General features: G+C 44.8%; 1 protein-coding gene across 1 annotated transcript in view; it reads left to right on the top strand.

Annotated features, from left to right (window-relative positions):
• Positions 1-19,161, top strand: part of NOTCH4 (notch receptor 4) — a 146,301-nt gene that overhangs the window by 35,772 nt on the left and 91,368 nt on the right. The window contains exons 4-7 of the mRNA XM_040323033.1: positions 1,110-1,457; positions 3,153-3,275; positions 6,774-7,004; positions 17,469-17,624. Of these exons, the coding sequence (XP_040178967.1) occupies positions 1,110-1,457; positions 3,153-3,275; positions 6,774-7,004; positions 17,469-17,624 (858 nt within the window). The remainder of the gene's footprint in view (positions 1-1,109; positions 1,458-3,152; positions 3,276-6,773; positions 7,005-17,468; positions 17,625-19,161) is intronic.

Consider the following 19,161-nt stretch of genomic DNA (forward strand, 5'->3'; position numbering starts at 1 on the left):
ACTCTATTAGTCCAAGATTATTCTACATACCCTGTTTCCCCAAAAATATGCCCTACCCCGAAAATAAGACCTAGCGCTATTTTTGGGGATGGCTGCAATATAAGCCCTACCCCGAAAATAAACCCTAGTTAAAGTCGTCGTAAAAACGTAATCCGATTTGTAAAAAGATTATATAATGTGCAGTGTGTCTCTTTTTTGTAACTTTGTTTTGGAAAATACCTTGCTTACAGTGCCGCTGGGCGCTCACGTGACCGGCTGGAGATCTTCTCCTCTCCAACGTCAGTGGTCCCTTCCTCTGCAGTGCCCAGAGTGGAGAAGAGCTACGGCAGGTCACTGTGCTGGCTATCATGCTTTAAAGGAACAGAATATATATTTTTTCTTTTTGGGGTTACAACCACTCTAAGATCGTCATGATGACATGACTGTATTTGAATAAATGTAGATTATTGTACATACCGTAAAGAAATAAGACATCCCCTGAAAATAAGCCCTAGTGTGATTTTTGTAGCCAAAATTAATATAAGACCCGGTCTTATTTTCGGGGAAACACGGTAGAGAGGAAAGATTCGACATTATAGAGACATGAAGATTCGACGAAGAGCTAAAAACATACAATCGCCGCGAGCGGACATTTATGGTCAAATGCTCGGTCCATAGGCTATAGAAGAATTCTAATGTTGGTTGACTAGTAGTAATAGTTAATAAATATTATTATTACTAGTGTCATGCAACATTAGAATTCTACTATAGCTTGTGGGCGGAGCATTCGACCGGAAATGTATGATTGCAGCGTTGTACAGTTTAGCTGCTTCGTCGAATCTCCTTGAAACATTCGACAGATACCATAAGCCTTCAATGATAGATTTGACCTTAATTAATTTGGATTTTCGGATGAATGCATTTTTTGACGAAACAAAATAAAAAAAAAGAATTTTGGACGTAACTAAATAATTAAATTTTTCGGATAAAAACGAAATTCCGAAACAAAATATTTCAGTGTACACATGTCTAATGTTCTGTTTTAGACAAACTGTAATAACAGGCTATCGTACCAGGAAGATTTCGTATTGCAGAAGAGAAGTGGTAATATTTTTTGTCTTGTCACTCAGGCAAACACTGTGAATTAATTGACCACTGTACTACCAACCGATGCATGAATAAAGGCAAATGTGTCAACAAGGATTTGAGCCCCCGTGGGGGGTTTGAGTGCCAGTGCCAGCGTGGCTACAGCGGAGAGGCATGTGAGAAGGATGTGGATGAATGCCAGGAAGCTGGTGTATGCAAGAACGGTGGGATTTGTAGGAACACCATAGGATCCTTCTTGTGTGAGTGCCCAGCTATGTACGATGGCATCAACTGTGAGATGAGAAGAGGACAGTGCTCTTTATACAGCTGCCTCAATGCAGGGACGTGCCATCAAAGAACCCCCAACTTATACCAGTGTGCATGCCCACCAGGTAAGTGTATCTCCTAAACGTATGTGTATCTTTCCACCTGACCACAGCCAAAAAAAAAAATCATAAAAAAAAGAATTTATTTAAAGGGGTTGTAATGGTGCGTACACACGACCGTTTTTCAGGTTGTAAAAAATGAAGTTTTTATTTAATGTTATTAAAAACGATCGTGTGGGGGCTCCAGAGCATTTTTCACGATGTAAAAAATGGCCATTAAAAATTTCGAACATGCTCTAATTTTTCACAACGTTTTTAATGTTGTCGTTTTTAACGTCGTAAAAAATAGTCGTGTGTGGGCTTTAACAACGTGAAAAAAGCGTGCATGCTCAGAAGCAAGTTATGAGACGGGAGCGCTCGTTCTGGTAAAACTAGCGTTCGTAATGGGGATAGCATATTCATCACGCTGTAACAGACTGAAAAGCGTGAATCGTCTTTTACTAACACAAAATCAGCAAAAGCAGCCCAAAGGGTGGCGCCATCCGAATAGAACTTCCCCTTTATAATGCCGTCGTACGTGTTGTACGTCACCGCCCTTTGCTAAAGCATTTTTGTTCATGATCGCGTGTAGGCAAGGCCGTTTAAACGATCGGGTTGAAAAACACATTTTTTCTAGACCATTTCAAATTACATTTTTTACAACCCAAAAAACAGGCGTGTATACGCGGCATAAGGGTTTGTTTTTTATTTTCTAAATAGGTTCCTTTAAGCTAGTGCATTGTTGGTTCACTTACCTTTTCCTTCGATTTCCCTGAACCAACAATGCACTAGCTTAAGGGAACCTATTTAAAAAATAAAAAACAAACCTTTACAACCCCTTTAAATGTATTACTTGCATTAAAATTACATTTACCATTTTAATTCCTTATGTGATTTCATGTTGTGTTCATTTTTATTTTATTTTTTATTCTAGTGATATGAAGCTCAAGGAAAAAACAGCTAAATACTTGATACTTGATAGATATACTATATTATATCAATGAAAGCTATTTCGAGTGGATGATTGCTGATTCAGCTTTGCTGCTTTCTGAGTCAGTTACCTCCTAACTGGACTGTGGTAATGATGCTGGCTCATAGCCCAGATAGGTGACATAGGGAGCTACAATGCTGAATGAGGAAATCCTGGTTGGATATGTAGTGTGGCAGAGGTGTATAAATCACAAGACTGACTGTACAGAATTATGAATCCTTTGTCAGGGGGCTTTCATACAGGTAAAATAATAAGGAACAGTCATTGGAGGCAATCGTAAGAGATATATGAGCAGAACCATTTGCTAGATCCTGGTACCCACGGTCAGAATTTCCGACCAAAAGCTCACATCGGACTTTTCTTGTCGGAATTTACGATTGTGTGTACATGGCATTAGACTTGATGCAGAGTGGTCATCATGGTAACAGCAGCTCAACCTTTTGATTTGTTTGCCCAGAGGTGCCCCTGGTCTTTTAGAAACCCAGAAACACATTTTAATATGTAGTCCCCAAAACTTTAACGTACAATTTTAAGGATTGCTTTTCTACCTCAGAGTCTCCATCTGCTCTATAAGGAACTGGATTATTAAGATTAGGGATATTCGTGAGACTTCTATAGGGCTTTATCAATGCAAGATCTTTATAGGAAGGTGAAGGTAGCTTTTAGTAAAGATTTGTTAGCCACTAAGAAGGCTATGTGTCATTATGATAATGATATTTGTTGTACTTTAGGCTACACTGGATCTGAGTGTGGGGAGAACATTGATGACTGCATTAACCACAAATGTCAAAATGGAGGAACTTGCATTGACGGACTTGAAAAATACACATGTAAATGTCCCCCAGGATTGGAAGGTGAGCCCAGAACCCCAGTCACTTATATTTGTCTTAATGTACCCCCTATCTTTTTTTCAAAATTCTTTATTTATACTCAACAAAGAGCGTGTCCACACGGATCACAGTAACATTGTAAACACAGTGATATCCATAGGTATATAAACAAAAATTAGTCAAATACACACAGTCATCACGTTCAAATGAAATATCCGATAGGCTATCATGTAGCGTCGGGCCTCTTGCCCTAACGGGCGATATGCGGCCGACTTCGTACTGGTACCTCTAAGCCTACCGTGCCACATCCCCAACGGTGTCGTCAGTAGAGTAGTAATTACCCATGGGACGTGGCATGCAATCAAGGATCCGCGGACCCGCTCACTTTTTCCTATTATCTAAGAGGTAGCAAGAAAAAAGAGAGGGAGAATAAGTAGAAAGTCACAGCCCCCGAGACATAGTCAGGGGAGCCAAGAGGGATATTCACCCAGTGGGAGATACTCCTGGTCTGGGTGCGAGTAGAAGGAGGGGAAGGAAGGGGGGGTTGGGGGGGAGGGGAAACCGCGAGCATGGGTTCGTGCGTTTATATCAGCTCCAACTGCATCGCTTGGGCTGGCAAATCTGTATCTATTTTGTCGAGGGTGGGAGTCTGTTCCTAAGTTCTAAGTCAGGTCTCTAAGATTTTGTCCTTCATCTGAATAGATGTAGATGTTCCATTACTGCCATGTTTGTTTGTACGCTTCCTGCCTGTCTTGGTTTGAAAGAATCAGGTCTTCCATCCTATTAACGTCGTCTACCTTCCACAACCACATTGCAACAGTCGGTGGGTTTGGGGACTTCCAGCAGATGGGGATGCATGACTTAGCAGCATTTCCACAATTTTGATGTGTCTATGTAGTAATTTGTGCTTGTTCAGCATCAAAAGAACATTTGTGAAGTCAGAAACTGAGGTTCTGTGAGAAGACCTGGTTCGTAATCAGTGTGATGCCGCGTACACACAGTCGTTTTTCGGCATGAAAAAAAAAGACTGATTCCTTGTTAGTAAAAGACGATTCACGCTTTTTTGTCTGTTACAGCGTGATGAATGTGCTTACTCCATTATGAATGGTAGTTTTACCTGAAAGAGCGCTCCCGTCTCATAACTCGCTTCTGGGTATGCGCGGGTTTAAAACGTCATTTTAGCCCACACACGATCATTTTTTACAACCCAAAAAACGACATTTTAAAAAGAAGCCGAAAAACGTTGTGAAGCCCACACACAATGATTTTAAATGACGTTTTTAAAAATTTATTTTTTTTTCATGCCGAAAAACAACCGTGCATCAGAGTTCCATTTAGGAGAGTTCATTAGGGTTTGAGGTCAGGGCACTATGCAGGCCACTCAAGTTCCTCTTCATCAAACTCATCAAACCATGTGTTTATGAAGGTGGGTTTGTACATCATCATGTTGGAAAAGAAAAGGGCCTTCCTCAAACTGTTATCTCAAATTTGGAAGCGCACAATCATCTAAACCAGCCTCTCTAAACCAAGGTGCCATGGCACCTTGGAATACCGCCTGAGGTTGTCAGGGGTTCTGCAGAATTCTGGTTGTGAAAGGGTGTAGATAAAGCTTTCACTGTGCGGATGTAAAGTACGGAGCTCCGCCGGTCTCAGCCCTTTGTAGATAGATGGGCAGAGCTTCAGAGTGTACATCTCTACACTGGGAGCTTAATCAGGGGAACAGTAAAAAGCAGAGAAGTGGAAGGGGGAAGAGTTCTTCCCGAGGCTGTACCTTTCCACCCCCCTACATGGCAGCAGTGAAAACAAACCATTCATCTATGTAGACTAGGCAGGGCTGGCCCGTCCATTAGTCCCGCTGCGTCCATTGGGCCCAGGCGGAACTTTGAGAGGAGCAGCAAGTTGACGCTCAAGACACGGGGGTCAGAAACCTGTCGATTGCAATCCACCTGTGGAGCGCAAACAGATTCCTGCGCCGCCGACCCCCACCTTCCAGCTGCCGGTCCTTCTTTCCCCACCCAACCTCCAACCTCTTCAGCCGTGCCGGTCCTGCTCTCTCCTATTCTCCCCTTCCGCAAGCTTCCTCCTCAGCTGTCATCAGTGACAGCTTAGCTCAGAACGGAGGACAGGAGGAGCAGCTGCCCATATTAACTTTTCAAGTTAAACCGCAGGTAATTGGTTGCTAGGACACAGGGTGGTCCTAAGCAACCAATCAGCAGTTTGCTAATATGGAAAATTACTCTGCTGGCTCCCGCTCCTAGCCTCTGTCCAGAACTGTGCTGCCTTCTGCTCTTGGCTGTGAGGTAGGACACTGATATGGGAGGGAAAGGGGGGGTTGAGGCGGGCCAGAGGTCACTGCTATAGGGGAAAGGGGGGCAGACGGCACTACTGTGTGTGTGTGGGGGGGAGGGAGGTGATGTGAAGGGGCAGAGGACACTTATGGGCAGGGCCGCCCCCATAGCAGTGTCCTCTACCACCATTCATATTACCCCCTACCCCCCTGATCCCTGCATTTTGAGCCTAATGCACTCCTGATCCCTGCCTTCTGAGCCTAGCACATGTGTTATCCCTGCGTTCTGAGCCTAGCACACTCCTGATCCCTGCATTCTTAGCCTAACACACTCCTGAACCCTGCATTCTGAGCATAACGCACTCCAGAACCCTGCATTCTGCAGTGTTTAAAATTACATTTTAGTTTTAATTATCATGATATAAAATAATGGACGTGGGGGCCTTTTGATGGGCGTGATATTGTTTTGGAGGGTGGGGGGCAGCATTAAATTCTTGGACTCAGACAGCATAATGTCTTAGGCAAGCCCTGAGACTAGGGTTAGTTTTTATCACTCAAATAGACCATCTTTTCTTTCTCTACTTGTCACTTTGATAGAGAGGGTCTACTTACCCTTGAAATGTTACTGTTTTGTGATAATATGGGACTCCAGTAAACATTCGATTTTAAGTTGGTGTGTCGGTTATTTTCTATATTCTGAATTTACACAATGTCACCATCTAGCCATGCACACATCCCTACAGATTAGTCTAGAATGTAGAATGTAACACCCTTACAGATTGGTCTAGATGTATGGGTGATTTGATGTGTTGCAGGTTTTTATCACGGTTTGTGTCCTGTTATGGAAGTTTTCCCCAAAAATATCTCCTTTTAGACAGTTGTCACAAGCACAGGTGTCCCCACTGGAAGAGCTCCCATCTTTCATGTACTGCTGCAAATGTAAAATGCTGGATTTTCTATTATTTTCTGTCCCAGTGATCTAATGTACCCATAGGGGACAAATACAGAATTACATCGTTGGCAGAGCTTCTAACTATTCCACGTTCTATCCAAAACTAATAGAAAAATTGGGCTAGAGGTGTACACTTTATAAGTTCAGTTTAGAGGTTTTTCTTGGGATGAAAGTTTGGGATTAAGCAGGTGAAGGTTTAGAGGTCTGTAAACAAGGATGCTTAGGTCCATATGTTACAACATATCTAGTTCAACAACTCTCCTTGTCTCTTCTTCTCCACTAGGAGGACTTTGTTCCAAAGACATTGATGAATGCCACACTCCAGGCATATGTAGAAATGGCGGGACTTGTCAGAACACGTATGGAGGATTCAATTGTGTGTGCGTTAACGGATGGAATGGTGACAACTGTGAACACAACATTGACGACTGTGCCACAGCCACCTGTGCTGAGGGGTCCACCTGCATCGACCAGGTGGGGGCGTATTTCTGCGTATGCCCCACTGGAAGGATTGGTAAATGCCTAAATCTTATCTGGATGGCTACATCTAAACACATATTTATTTCCAATAATCATCAGCTTTAGCTAGTGGTCACAATTCAGAATTTTGCCAAACCACTCTATTTTGTATGATTGAATAATATTCAGTCTGCTGAGGGAATAGAAGAATACTTTTACACTTTTGATTCCAGTCACTTTGATATTTTGATGCATAAAAAATTAAAGCATGTGTTAGGCCCCTTTCACACGGTCGGACCATTCAGGTCCACCTGTCAGTTTTGTCGGCGGACCTGAACGGCTGCTCCATGCAAGCCTATGGAGCGTTGGATGTCAGCGGAGACATGTCCGCTGACATCCGATCTGATCCACCAAAGTCAGACGTATGGCGATACGTCGCCATCCGTCCACAGCGGATCGGGTGAGATCTGATGAAAACGAACATGCTGTTCGTTTTCATCAGATCTCTCCATAGGAGACAGCGACGCTGCACAAGCCGCTCAGTGAGCAGAGAGGGACTTGTCATCTGCCGGCTCAGCGGAGATCAGCGAAGAGATCTCCCGCTGAGCTGGTGGGAACTGGCGGACTCCGTAGCGATGGAGTCCACCTCGTGTGAATGAGGGCTAACTTTGGAATAATTTTTAAGTTTGATTAAAATAAGTTGATGTGTTAGAAAAGTTTTGTTTATTTTCAATATAGTTGTAGTGTCGATCCAAACAATCAAGTTGCCACACACTGTTGACTCCACCCGGGTGAAAAAAACTTTATTCTAACATAAAAACATGAACTTGTCATTAGGGATGAGCCGAACACCCCCGCGTTCGGTTCGCACCAGAACTTTCGAACGGACCGAACGTTCGCGCGAACATTTAGAACCCCATTGAAGTTTATGGGACTCAAACGTTCGAATTCAAAAGTGCTAATTTTTAAAGCCCAATATTCTAGTTATTGTTGGAAAACGTCTTTGAGAACCCGGGTCTTGCCCCAGGGAACATGTATCAATGGAAAAAAAACTTTTAAAAACTGTATTTTTTTCTGGAGCAGCGATATTAATGATGCTTAAAGTGAAAAAAAAAAATGAAAAATTCCTTTAAATATCGTACCTGCTGAGTGTCTATAGTAGTGGCACGTGTTTAGAAATGTCCCTGCACAACATGACATTACTATAAGAAAAAAGAAATTTAATACTGCTTGCGGCTTTAATGTAACGTTTGGTCCCTGCAATATGGATAAAAATCATTGAAAAAAATAGCATGAGTTTCCCCGCCACCACTCCCCCAGGTCATTACAAGAGCCAGTGCCGATCCTGACCTCCCTGGGGCCCTAAGCAAAATGACATGGCACATTAAAAATGAGAAGCGGGGGGCGCTGACGACAGTGACATGTCACTGTCGTCAGCGCCCCCCGCTTCTCATGAGGGGGTGTTCTACTGTCAGAAATTACTCAGCCAGCGAGTTTAGAAGCGGGGTGAGGGGGCGAAAATTACTTCTCACCAGGCGGGGCCTCTAGTAATTTGGGGGGGCCTTTGCAGCTTTGCGGGGCCCTAAGCGGCTTGCATAGTGAGCCTATAGGGAGGATCGGCCCTGACAAGACCGTTTGGCCCTATATACTTTGAACAGCAGTATACAGGCGGTGCAAACAAGACAAGGACTGTAGGTTTGTTAAGTAGAATCTGAACCATGTCATACTTTGCTGCTGCATATTGCACAATTTCCTAAAGAGACCCTCAACAAACTACATGACACTTGTGCCTGATGAGGCCATTGATGTTCCAGTGGTGACCCGTGAGCCTGTGGCCATACAGGCTTGGCCCCCCAAAGTGCACGTGCTCTGTGGCAACAATATGTCGATTATTTTAGGGGTGTGGGGGGGCTCCATTTCAATGCCAGATCTTGGCTCAATAAATTATTTTTTTGGGAAAGAAAAATTCTATAAAAAAGTGGGGTTGCCATCCGGGGCCCCCTTTGAACAAATTCTGTGAAGAACTCCTGTTCTCTGAAGGCCTCCATTATTTCTGCAAGTCAAAATTTAGCAAAAAAAACTAATGTCAGTCAAGCCTTAGCTTTCTCCCCATATCTAACCCACAAACTCATCCAATGATCATAAAGTTCAAAATCAAGTTTCGTATCGTCATACTGCACGATTGTTTTCCCGACGTTTTCTACCGACTGTGAACGACGTTCTTACTCACGCAATATCCCTTTATACACTGTGCATGCAAGAAGCTCCACACGTATCCCCGCCCATGACGATCGTTCTAGTAATTGCCACGCCCCTTTTCGGTCGGTCAATGCACTTCACTGAAGACATGATGGAGGAGACTCAGGAGAGACAGGAAGCTGCAACCTCAAGGCAGGAGAGAGGCCAGGCACACACCAGGAGCAGGAGGAGGTACAAAGCCACCAACATGTCCTTCGATGAGATGGTGGAGATGGTTGCCATTCTTAAAAAGGAGGACTATGTTTGTCAAAAAGGGCCTTACAAGAACCCCAAGAAGGTCAAGGCCCAGATAATGGAGAGTGTTCTGAGGACTCTCCATCAGAAATTCAAGGTGCAGAGGTCAAGGGAGCAGTTGAGGAAGAGGTGGTCAGACCTCAAAAGAAGAGAGCCGGAGCAGATGGAGATGATTTGAAGAGTCATCAGAAGACTTAAGTAATTTTCATGTGTACTCTGGTTATTTGTTTTTATTATTTTGCGGCATGTGCTTTTTTTTTCAAGTTGTGTGTATATATACAGTTCAAGAATAGATGTCTCAAGGTGCATAATAATTGGTTGTTCATTCTATTTATGATCTTTTTATGTGAGACCAATTTTTTATTTAATGTAGATGTGTTATTAACTAGATTTAAATAATCCAACTTAAGTCAATATACAGTAAAAGGAGAGTATGCGCAGCACAGCAGTTGGTTACACATATGGACTCAGTAGCACAAGTGTTGGCATGGCCGATCCGCTTTATAGGCTCTCTATGCAAGCCGCTTAGGGCCCCGCAAAGCTGCGAAGAGCCCCCCAAATTACTAGAGGCCCCGCCTGGTAAGAAGTCATTTTTGCCCCCTCACCCCGCTTTTCAACTCGCTGGCTGCATGGGAGAAGAGGCAAGAAGTCAGCACCCCTTGCTTCTCAATTTAATGTAAGATGTCATTTCCCGACAGCAGAACACCCCCTCCCCCCACTTCTCAACTTTCTTTAATGTGACATGTCACTGTCGTCAGCGCCCCCGCTTCTCATTTTTAATGTGCCATGTCATTTTGCTTCGGGCCCCAGGGAGGTCAGGATCGGCACTGAGTGTTGGCCACAAGAACAACCTAGTTAGGGTGTCATACAGTGGATATTTGGTGTTTTTCCATGTATGAAACTTGGCCAAAGATAGAGAAATGCAGCAGCTTTGGTAATGGATAAAATCCTGTGTTAAGCTTAGAAGGATTGTAAAAACAGACAATTGTACCACACTTTATAAAAAGAATGATTGATATTCCTCTTTCAGACCTCTAATCTTTTTGATTCATGTATCCTTTTTTTTACAATCTCATAGGGCGCAATCAAGCTGCAGCAGTGGAGCCGACCAACCCCACACAGAGCCAAGCCCCACCCTTGCCAGATGTGCAAAATGCCACCACATCAGGTCAGTGTCATCATACAGCACAGCTTCAGGTAATAGATGTAGGCCTGCATAATTGTAATACATGTTTTTTTTCCAAATTTTGGTAGGTATTCGTGCGGTTGGGGGCGGATTGGACACCTACAGTGCCCAGGTCCTAATCGGGGAGATCTTGTCCTGCAGGGCAGAAATAGAGGACATAAACTTCACCTTAAGCCAGCTTAAAAAGAAAACCCAAGTGGTGGACCGAAAACTCAAGAATCTGATTGATGTGCTGGGGAGAGTTTAAAAAAAAATAGATGTAGACAAGTATTTCAAAGCAAAAATATATAAAAAAAAACAAAAAAATTCAAGAATTTATATTAAGATGTTTTTGGAAAAAATAAAAATGACACATTTTAAGTGTGAAACAATAAATATTCTTGGATACTCAACAATGTGTGGCTTATTATTCTATCAATGCTGCCTAAAAGAACAAATCTAGATTTGTGGTGTTTACATTGACAATGATGAGTATTTAGTACAGGAAAATAAACATGACACTATGATAACGTAGGAGAAAGCTAGAATGAACTGAAAATAGAAAAGAATCAAACAGAGAAAAATACTAGAACAGGGGCATAAAAATTGGGCCTTAGGCACTGGTGGCGGTGCCACAACACTGCAACCTCTCACAGATAATGTCATTGGAGCGCAGCAAAGAGCCAGATGCAAAGTCTTGCATCAAAAATTGTTATTATATGCCCCTGTTAAATTGGTGGCGGTGCCACAACACTGCAACCCCTCACAGATACTCTAGTTGGAGCGCATTATTAAGCCCTGCTGTAAAGTAGTGCATCAAAAATTGTTATTGCATGCCCCTGTTAAACGGGGGCAGAAAAATTGGGCCTTAGGCGCTGGTGGCGGTGCCACAACACTGCAACCCCTTACAGATACTCTAGTTGGAGCACATTAATAAGCCCTGCTGCAAAGTATTGCATCAAAAATTGTTATTACACGCCCCTGTTAAACAGGGGCAGAAAAATTGGGCCTTAGGCACAACACTGCAACCCCTCACAGATACTGTAATTGGAGCGCAACAAAGAGCCACATGCAAAGTCTTGCATCAAAAATTGCTATTATACGCCCCTGTTAAACAGGGGCAGAAAAATTGGGCCTTAGGCACTGGTGGCGGTGCCACAACACTGCAACCCCTCACAGATAATGTCATTGGAGGGCAGCAAAGAGCCACATGCAAAGTCTTGCATCAAAATTTTTTATTATACGCCCCTGTTAAACAGGGGCAGAAAAATTGGGCCTTAGGCAATGGTGGCGGTGGACAGAACCAACAATGTTCTTACTAGCTACCAGCAAGATCATTGAGGAGGAAAATTATATTGAGTCAGCAGCATAACAGGACAGTCACTCAGCATCAGCATAGGCAGTCTCCAAGGGATCTGACATTCCCAAAAAAATGATTCTGTTACATCAGCATCAGGTGCTTGGTAGCTGTTGATCCAAGCCTGATTCATTTTTATGAAGGTCAGTCGATCGACAGAGTCGGTGGAGAGGCGCACCCTGTGATCGGTCACAAAGCCTCCAGCAGCACTGAATGTGCGTTCTGAAAGAACGCTGGATGCAGGACAAGCCAGTAGCTCAATTGCGTACTGTGCAAGCTCTGGCCAGTGATCCATCCTCAAGACCCAGTAAGCCAGAGGATTTTCGGTGGGGAAGGTGTCCAAGTCTGATCTTGCCCCTAGGTATTCACGCACCATGTAAACCAGATGCTGGCGATGGTTGCTGGAACCAGGGGTCATACCTTGGAGCTGCGGACTAAAAAATTGTCTGAACGCATCGGTCAGACGGCCACCTTCTCCACCGCTCCTTCTGTGACTCACCGAAGCCTCAGCAACACGTTGTCCAGGACCAGGGTTTGGTAATCCCCCAGGTTCTGGGAACGCGTTGCACAGACCTTTCTGCAAGGCCTCCCGAAGATGTTTCATCTTCTGCTTCCGCTGCAACGGCAAGATAAGCTCCGCAACCTTAGTCTTGTAACGTGGATCAAGGAGAGTTGCCAGCCAGTAATGATCCCTCTCCTTGATACCATGAATATGCACCTTACCACTGACCACCCTGTCCAGTCAGGCATGGACATTGCCTTCCACATGGTGGTAGAGATCCTCACGCAGGCTTTGCAGGATCAGGGAGGCCATGCAGCGTAGGTTTGCTGAGGCATTCGGGGCACAGTCCTCTGGGTCACTGAGGACGACAGGATCCGCCGCCACCTCATCCCAGCCACGTAAAAGTCCATGGGTTCCTTGGGACTGTAAGTGATCACTTGAAGACTGCTGCTGCTGATGCTGAGTGCTAGGCTCCACCTCCATGCTGCTGATACAATCATCCTCCTCCTCCTCCACCTTGTCCTCCTCATCCTCTTCCTGTGTGCTAGGCGGGCATGCAGGACCACTGTCTGGATAAAAGGGGTCTTGAGAGGTAAGGAAGTCCTCCTCTTCCTCCCTCTGTTCTGCCGCAAGGGCCCTGTCCATTATTCCACGTAGCGTGTGCTCGAACATGTGATTAAGAGGGACAATCTCACTGATGCATGCACTGTCACTGCTCACCATCCTCGTGGCCTCCTCAAATGGTGACAGGACAGTGCATGCATCCCTGATCAAGGCCCACTGCCATGGGGAAAAAACCAAGCTCCCCTGACCCAGTTCTGCTGCCATATTGGCACAGGTACTCATTGATGGCCCTCTGCTGCGTGTGCACCCGCTGCAGCATGGCCAATGTAGAGTTCCATCTGGTGGGCATGTCACAGATTAGGCGGTTCTTGGGCAGGTTGTATTCCCCTTGGAGGTCTGTCAGCCGAGCAGTGGCATTATATGACCTTCGGAAATGCACACAGACTTTCCTGGCCTGCCTCAGGACATCCTGTAAGCCCGGGTACCTGCCCAGGAAACCGCTGCACCACCAAATTCAGAACATGAGCAAAACAGGGCACATGGGTCAGTTGTCCCTGTCGCAGGGCAGAGAGGAGGTTGGTGCCATTGTCGCTAACCACCATTCCTGGCTTAAGCTGGCATGGCGTCAACCACCTCTGAGCCTGCCCCTGTAGAGCTGACAGAACCTCTGCCCCAGTGTGGCTCCTGTCTCCCAAGCACACCAGCTCTAGCACTGCATGGCATCTCTTTGCCTGCATTCCTGCGTAGCCCCTCGTACGCCTACGGAGCACGGCTGGTTCAGAGGAAACATCAACACAGGAAGAGGCCACAGAGGAAGAAGAAGAGGAGGGGAGGAGGAGAGAGGTGTGTCACAACCAGTAGAAGTGTTTTGGAGGCGTAGTGGCGGAACAACCTCCAACACTACTGTACCTTGCCCTGCGTCCTTCCCAGCTGCCAGCAGAGTCACCCAATGCGCCGTGAAAGAGAGGTAACGTCCCTGTCCTTGCCTGCTGGACCATGAGTCAGCGGTGATATGCACCTTACCACTGACCGCTTTGACAGGAAGTCAGGTAAATCTGTGGGTGTTGTCACAGACGGGAGATATATTTCTGCCTTGTTTAGACAATACACCAATTGTTATTAGGCGTCGGCTGCAGAAGTAGCCAGAAAAGGTTTAAGGGCGTTGGAAGACTTCAGCTGTTCAGAATGAGGCAATTAAGGCCTCTATAAGTAATCCAGAGGATTACCACTGAATTGCTGCATCCTGAGGCTTTCTGAGTGAAGGAGAGCAGTAGCTGAAAGTCTTCTGAGGAGGTGAGGTGGAGATTGATTTTTCTGTGTGATAAAAATCAAAAAGAGACTATTGTTTTTCTGCTGTATGACCAGCAGTGTGCCAGACTCCATAGATAGGTTCCTGTGTGGAAGGTAGACGCCCAAAGTGGCCAGGGTTTATTTTATGTTTGATTTTGTTTATGCTGTTTGGATGTTTGCACTTGTTTCCAGCAAGATGGAAGAATAAACCAAAATCTTTGTTTTCAACCGTCTTCGACTGCCTGTCTGTATAAAATTCAATGTGTAGTGAACCCATCCAGGGGGTCACACACCCCGCTACTAAGCTAACCCCTTACACCGCCCTGTCCAGCGAGGCATGGACATTGCGTTCCACATGGCGGTAGAGAGCCGGAATCGCCTTCCGTGAGAAAAAGTGGCGTTTGGGGACTTGCCACTAAGGTACCGCACATTCCACAAACTCACGGAAGGGGGCAGAATCTACCAACTGAAAAGGCAGCAGTTGAAGTGCTAGCAATTTCGCTAAGCTAGCATTCAACTGCTGGGCATGTGGATGGCTGGGAGAGTACTTCTTTCGGCGCTGCAGCAGCTGGGGCAGGGAAATTTGTCTGGTACCATCAGTAGATTGCCCGCATGTACTACTAGGTTGTGACACACCTATTTCTACACCTTCAGTCCTATCAGTGCAGGCTTCAGAGAGGACTGAGGGTCTAGTGGGGATGAAGGTCCCAGCTAAAGAGGGGCAAGGGGAGGTCCGCTTTGTTCATTGGTGTGGGTCTTTCTGGTATGCTTGCCAACGAACTGCATGGCAGGTCGACATATGTCTGGTCAAGCATGTGGTGCCCAAGCGGGTGATGTTTTGGCCACGCGAGATACGCTTGAGACATATGTTGCAAATGGCAACGGTGCGATCTGATGCACATGTCTCAAAAAAGGCCCACACCAAAGAACTTTTGCAGTAACGTTGAGACACAGCAGCGCCCTGCACAGGCGTAGCTCTGCGATGTAATGCAGTTGGTGTGCTGCCCTTAAGCTGGCCCCTGGAGGGCATCCTGCCTCTTTGGAGATGTGCCTGTGCCTCTTCCTCCTCCTCCTCCTCTCTCCTATCAGGCACCCATGTAGAGTCAGTGACCTCCTCATCCCCTCCCTCCTCATCACTGTCGAAAACCTGGCAGTATGCTGCAGCTGGGGGAACATGACTGCCAGATTGCTGTCCCTCTCGGGCACCCCCTCTCTCTGGGCTCACATTACTTTCTCTATCTGTGTTCCATCATCGGAGCCTTCAAAACGCTGCGCATCTTCATGCAGCATGTACCCAACACTGTGTTGAAACAGTTCGGGAGACTCCTCAGGAGGACATGGTTGGACTAGGGAAGGAGTGAGTGATGCCATTGTGCAGAGGGAAGAGGACGCCTTGGCAGCTGCTTTGGCAGACAAACTAAGCTCAGCCTGGGTGAGAGAGGATGAGGAGGATGAGGACGGCTTGGTCATCCACTCTACTAATTGCTCTGCATGTTGAGGCTCAACACGGCCAGCTCCCGAAAAGAAGGATGAGCGTGTCAAACAGGCACGTGCTGAAGAGGATGCACCGTGTCCACCACCAGCGTTGCCTCTAGATGCAGAGCCTGCTTGCCCTTGTGACTCTCTGCCTCTCTTTGTTGTCCTTCCAGACGTTGTAATGGCCTGCACAGGACAAAATCAGTACACACACCTCGTACCTTTAGGTACAAACTGGAGAGGACAAGTGCAGTAAACTCCAAGTAGGTTGAAGTGAAAACTATACAGCACAAGTGCAGTACCAGCAACTATGTTTAGGTGCTATTAAACAGGACAAGTGCAGTAACACCGAGTACGTTTAGGTGCTAATACACAGGCAAGTGCAGTACCAGCAACTACGTTTAGGTGCTATTAAACAGGACAAGTGCAGTAACACCGAGTACGTTTAGGTGCTAATACACAGCACAAGTGCAGTAACACCAATTACGTTTAGGTGCTATTAAACAGGACAAGTGCAGTAACACCGAGTACGTTTAGGTGCTAATACACAGGCAAGTGCAGTACCAGACACTACGTTTAGGTGCTATTAAACAGGACAAGTGTAGTAACACCGAGTACGTTTAGGTGTAAACTAAACAGCACACAGGCAATACAACACGTTAGAACACTGCAGCTAGCACAATCTACTGCCTGACAAATAGGAATAGCTGATCTAGCTAAGCTATACAGTGTGTAAATATATGTACAACTCCTAGGATGTATATATATCCTCTACACACTGTAAATTTAACTAAACTGACTAGCCTGCCTGCTCTATCTATCAATCTGGTAGAAAAGACACTGTCACTCTCTCTCTTTCTCTCTCTCTCTCTAACTGACTGACTGTTCTTTTCTTTAACAACGCGTGATTGGCCAAGCATGCAGGTTCATAGTGCATGCTTGGCCAATCATCAGCGCGCAATGCCGCAGTGAATTATGGGCCGTTGCGCGTCACTCGAATTTGTCGCGAACGACCCGTTTTGTTCGAATTTCGACAAACGTACAAACAGACGATGTTCGAGTCGAACATACGTTCGACCCGAACACAAAGCTCATCCCTACTTGTCATCCCCACCTGTGGACTGCCAACCACTGACCCATTTCACCCTTACATTCTTAGTCCTTAAGGGAGAAATGCAGCAGGGTGGGCAGTCTGCCGGTATGTTCGGGCTTTGCTTGTTTGAATTTGATGTTTATTGGCCAGGGACATCATCTGTGTGTAGCTATTTGCTTTTATGTGGCATATGGAGCATGGACAGGCTCCTAAGCCTGCATCTGTACAGTGCCCAGAGCAGAGGGAGCACTAGAGTTTGTAGCAGTGACAGTTACCTGTTTTCCTACAACGGTAGTGTGTTTAAAATACAGGTATTAGCATTTTTTTTGCCTTTTTTAGTGCCTGCCAAGCAACATTAAGTAAATTACCATTTAAAGGAAAGCTGATATTTCGATCTTAAATTCTAATGATAACTTATTTATAATTGAGTTGAACTTTTTGAATCGTGGTTGGCATCTCAAAAGGAAACAAGCATCCAATACAAGAGACCAAGAGTTCAACAAAATTAAACCATGTATGGAATACAGTAACCCACCATGCACACTTTGTTTTAACAATTCCTATTCCCTCTACGTCTAGGTCTTTTGTGTCACATGGAGGATGGATGTCTGAAAAATCAGTGTCACCCAGAGGCCACATGTGATACAGATCCCTCATCCCACAGGATCTTTTGCCGTTGCCAGCCAGGCTATACCGGAGCCACTTGTTATGAAGATCTGGATGAATGCAATTTAGGTGAGTGCTTAGCAGCTGTATGAAGTCACATCAAAGATATTGCAGAACTAGAGAGGGTCTAGAGAAGAGCAGCTAAAAGAATAGGGGCCATGCAGGACCTCTGTTCTGACTCAACTACAATGCCATAAGCTTATATACAGCTTCATATAGGGCTTATACAACCTGGTGATCTATTTATCTCTTGCATCGATTCAGACAGTTTAACTCGATGAATAAACTCACGTTGAGCAGACAGACGATGAAGCCTTTTGAATGTTCTGTTTAATGAAGAATACTCATAGGTAGAAAAACGTTGATGTTGTAAGCCACATGGAAAGATGTACGGTACACACCATGACAGGAAATAGTGGAATGATACCAGTGAAAAGGAAGCAGAGCTGATATACAGAAGTACGATGAGAGAGTTCAGCTTAGACAAGAGAACACGGCTTAAAGACACAGAGCAATGATAAACCAAGTTATACATAAAGAGAATTGATAATAAATCGCATAGTGTAACACAACATTCCCCATCTGAAATCTTTAGATTTCATAACCATAAACTTATATATATATATATATATATATATATATATATATATATATATATATATATATATATATATATATATATATTGTGACAGGAAGTCAGGTAAATCTGTGGGTGTTGTCACAGAGGGGACATACATTTCTGCCTTGTTTAGACAATACACCAATTGCTATTAGGCGTTGGCTGCAAATGTAGCCAGAAAAAGATCTAAGGGCATTCAGAATGAGGCAATTAAGGCCTCTATAAGTAGTCCAGAGGATTACCACTAATTCGCTGCATGCTGAGGCTTTCTGAGTGAAAGAGAGCAGTACTGAAAGTCTTCTGAGGAGGTGAGGAGAGGATTGATTTTCTGTGTGATAAAAATCAAAAGACTATTGTTTTTCTGCTGTATGACCAGCACTGTCTACCCAGCAGTAGGCTGTGCTAGACTCCATAGATAGGTTCCTGTGTGGAAAGTAGACGCCCAAAGTGGCTAGGGTTTATTTTATGTTTGATTTTGTTTATGCTGTTTGGATGCTTGCACTTGTTCCCAGCAAGACCGAAGAATAAACCAAAATCTTTGTTTTCAACCGTCTTTGACTGCCTGTCTGTATAAATTCAGTGTGTGGTGAACCCATCCAAGGGGTCACACACCCTGCTACCGAGCTAACCCCTTACAATATATATACTGTATATATATATATATATATATATATATATATATATATATATACTTTTTTTTTAGTCCAATACTGGTAAATGTCCTGGAACCTGTAATGAAAAACACGCAACAAGCAAACATAAACAAAAGTTCAACTGGGTGGCAAAACACGTAGTAATCCAACATAGGACGCCATCAAAGAATTCCAAAGTTCCAAGTAGAACCAATAATTAGCATCAATGTACTCCCTGCTGTGCCAATAGCTAGTCTGTGCATAAGTCACTCACCTGGCAAAAGGAGTACTAACACTATAATTGGTCGAGTAAAGGTTTGTGTCAATCCTCCCTTGGTTACCTTGACCTCCACCT

The sequence above is a fragment of the Rana temporaria genome, chromosome 9, assembly GCF_905171775.1.
Source record: "Rana temporaria chromosome 9, aRanTem1.1, whole genome shotgun sequence".
Lineage (NCBI taxonomy): Eukaryota > Metazoa > Chordata > Amphibia > Anura > Ranidae > Rana > Rana temporaria.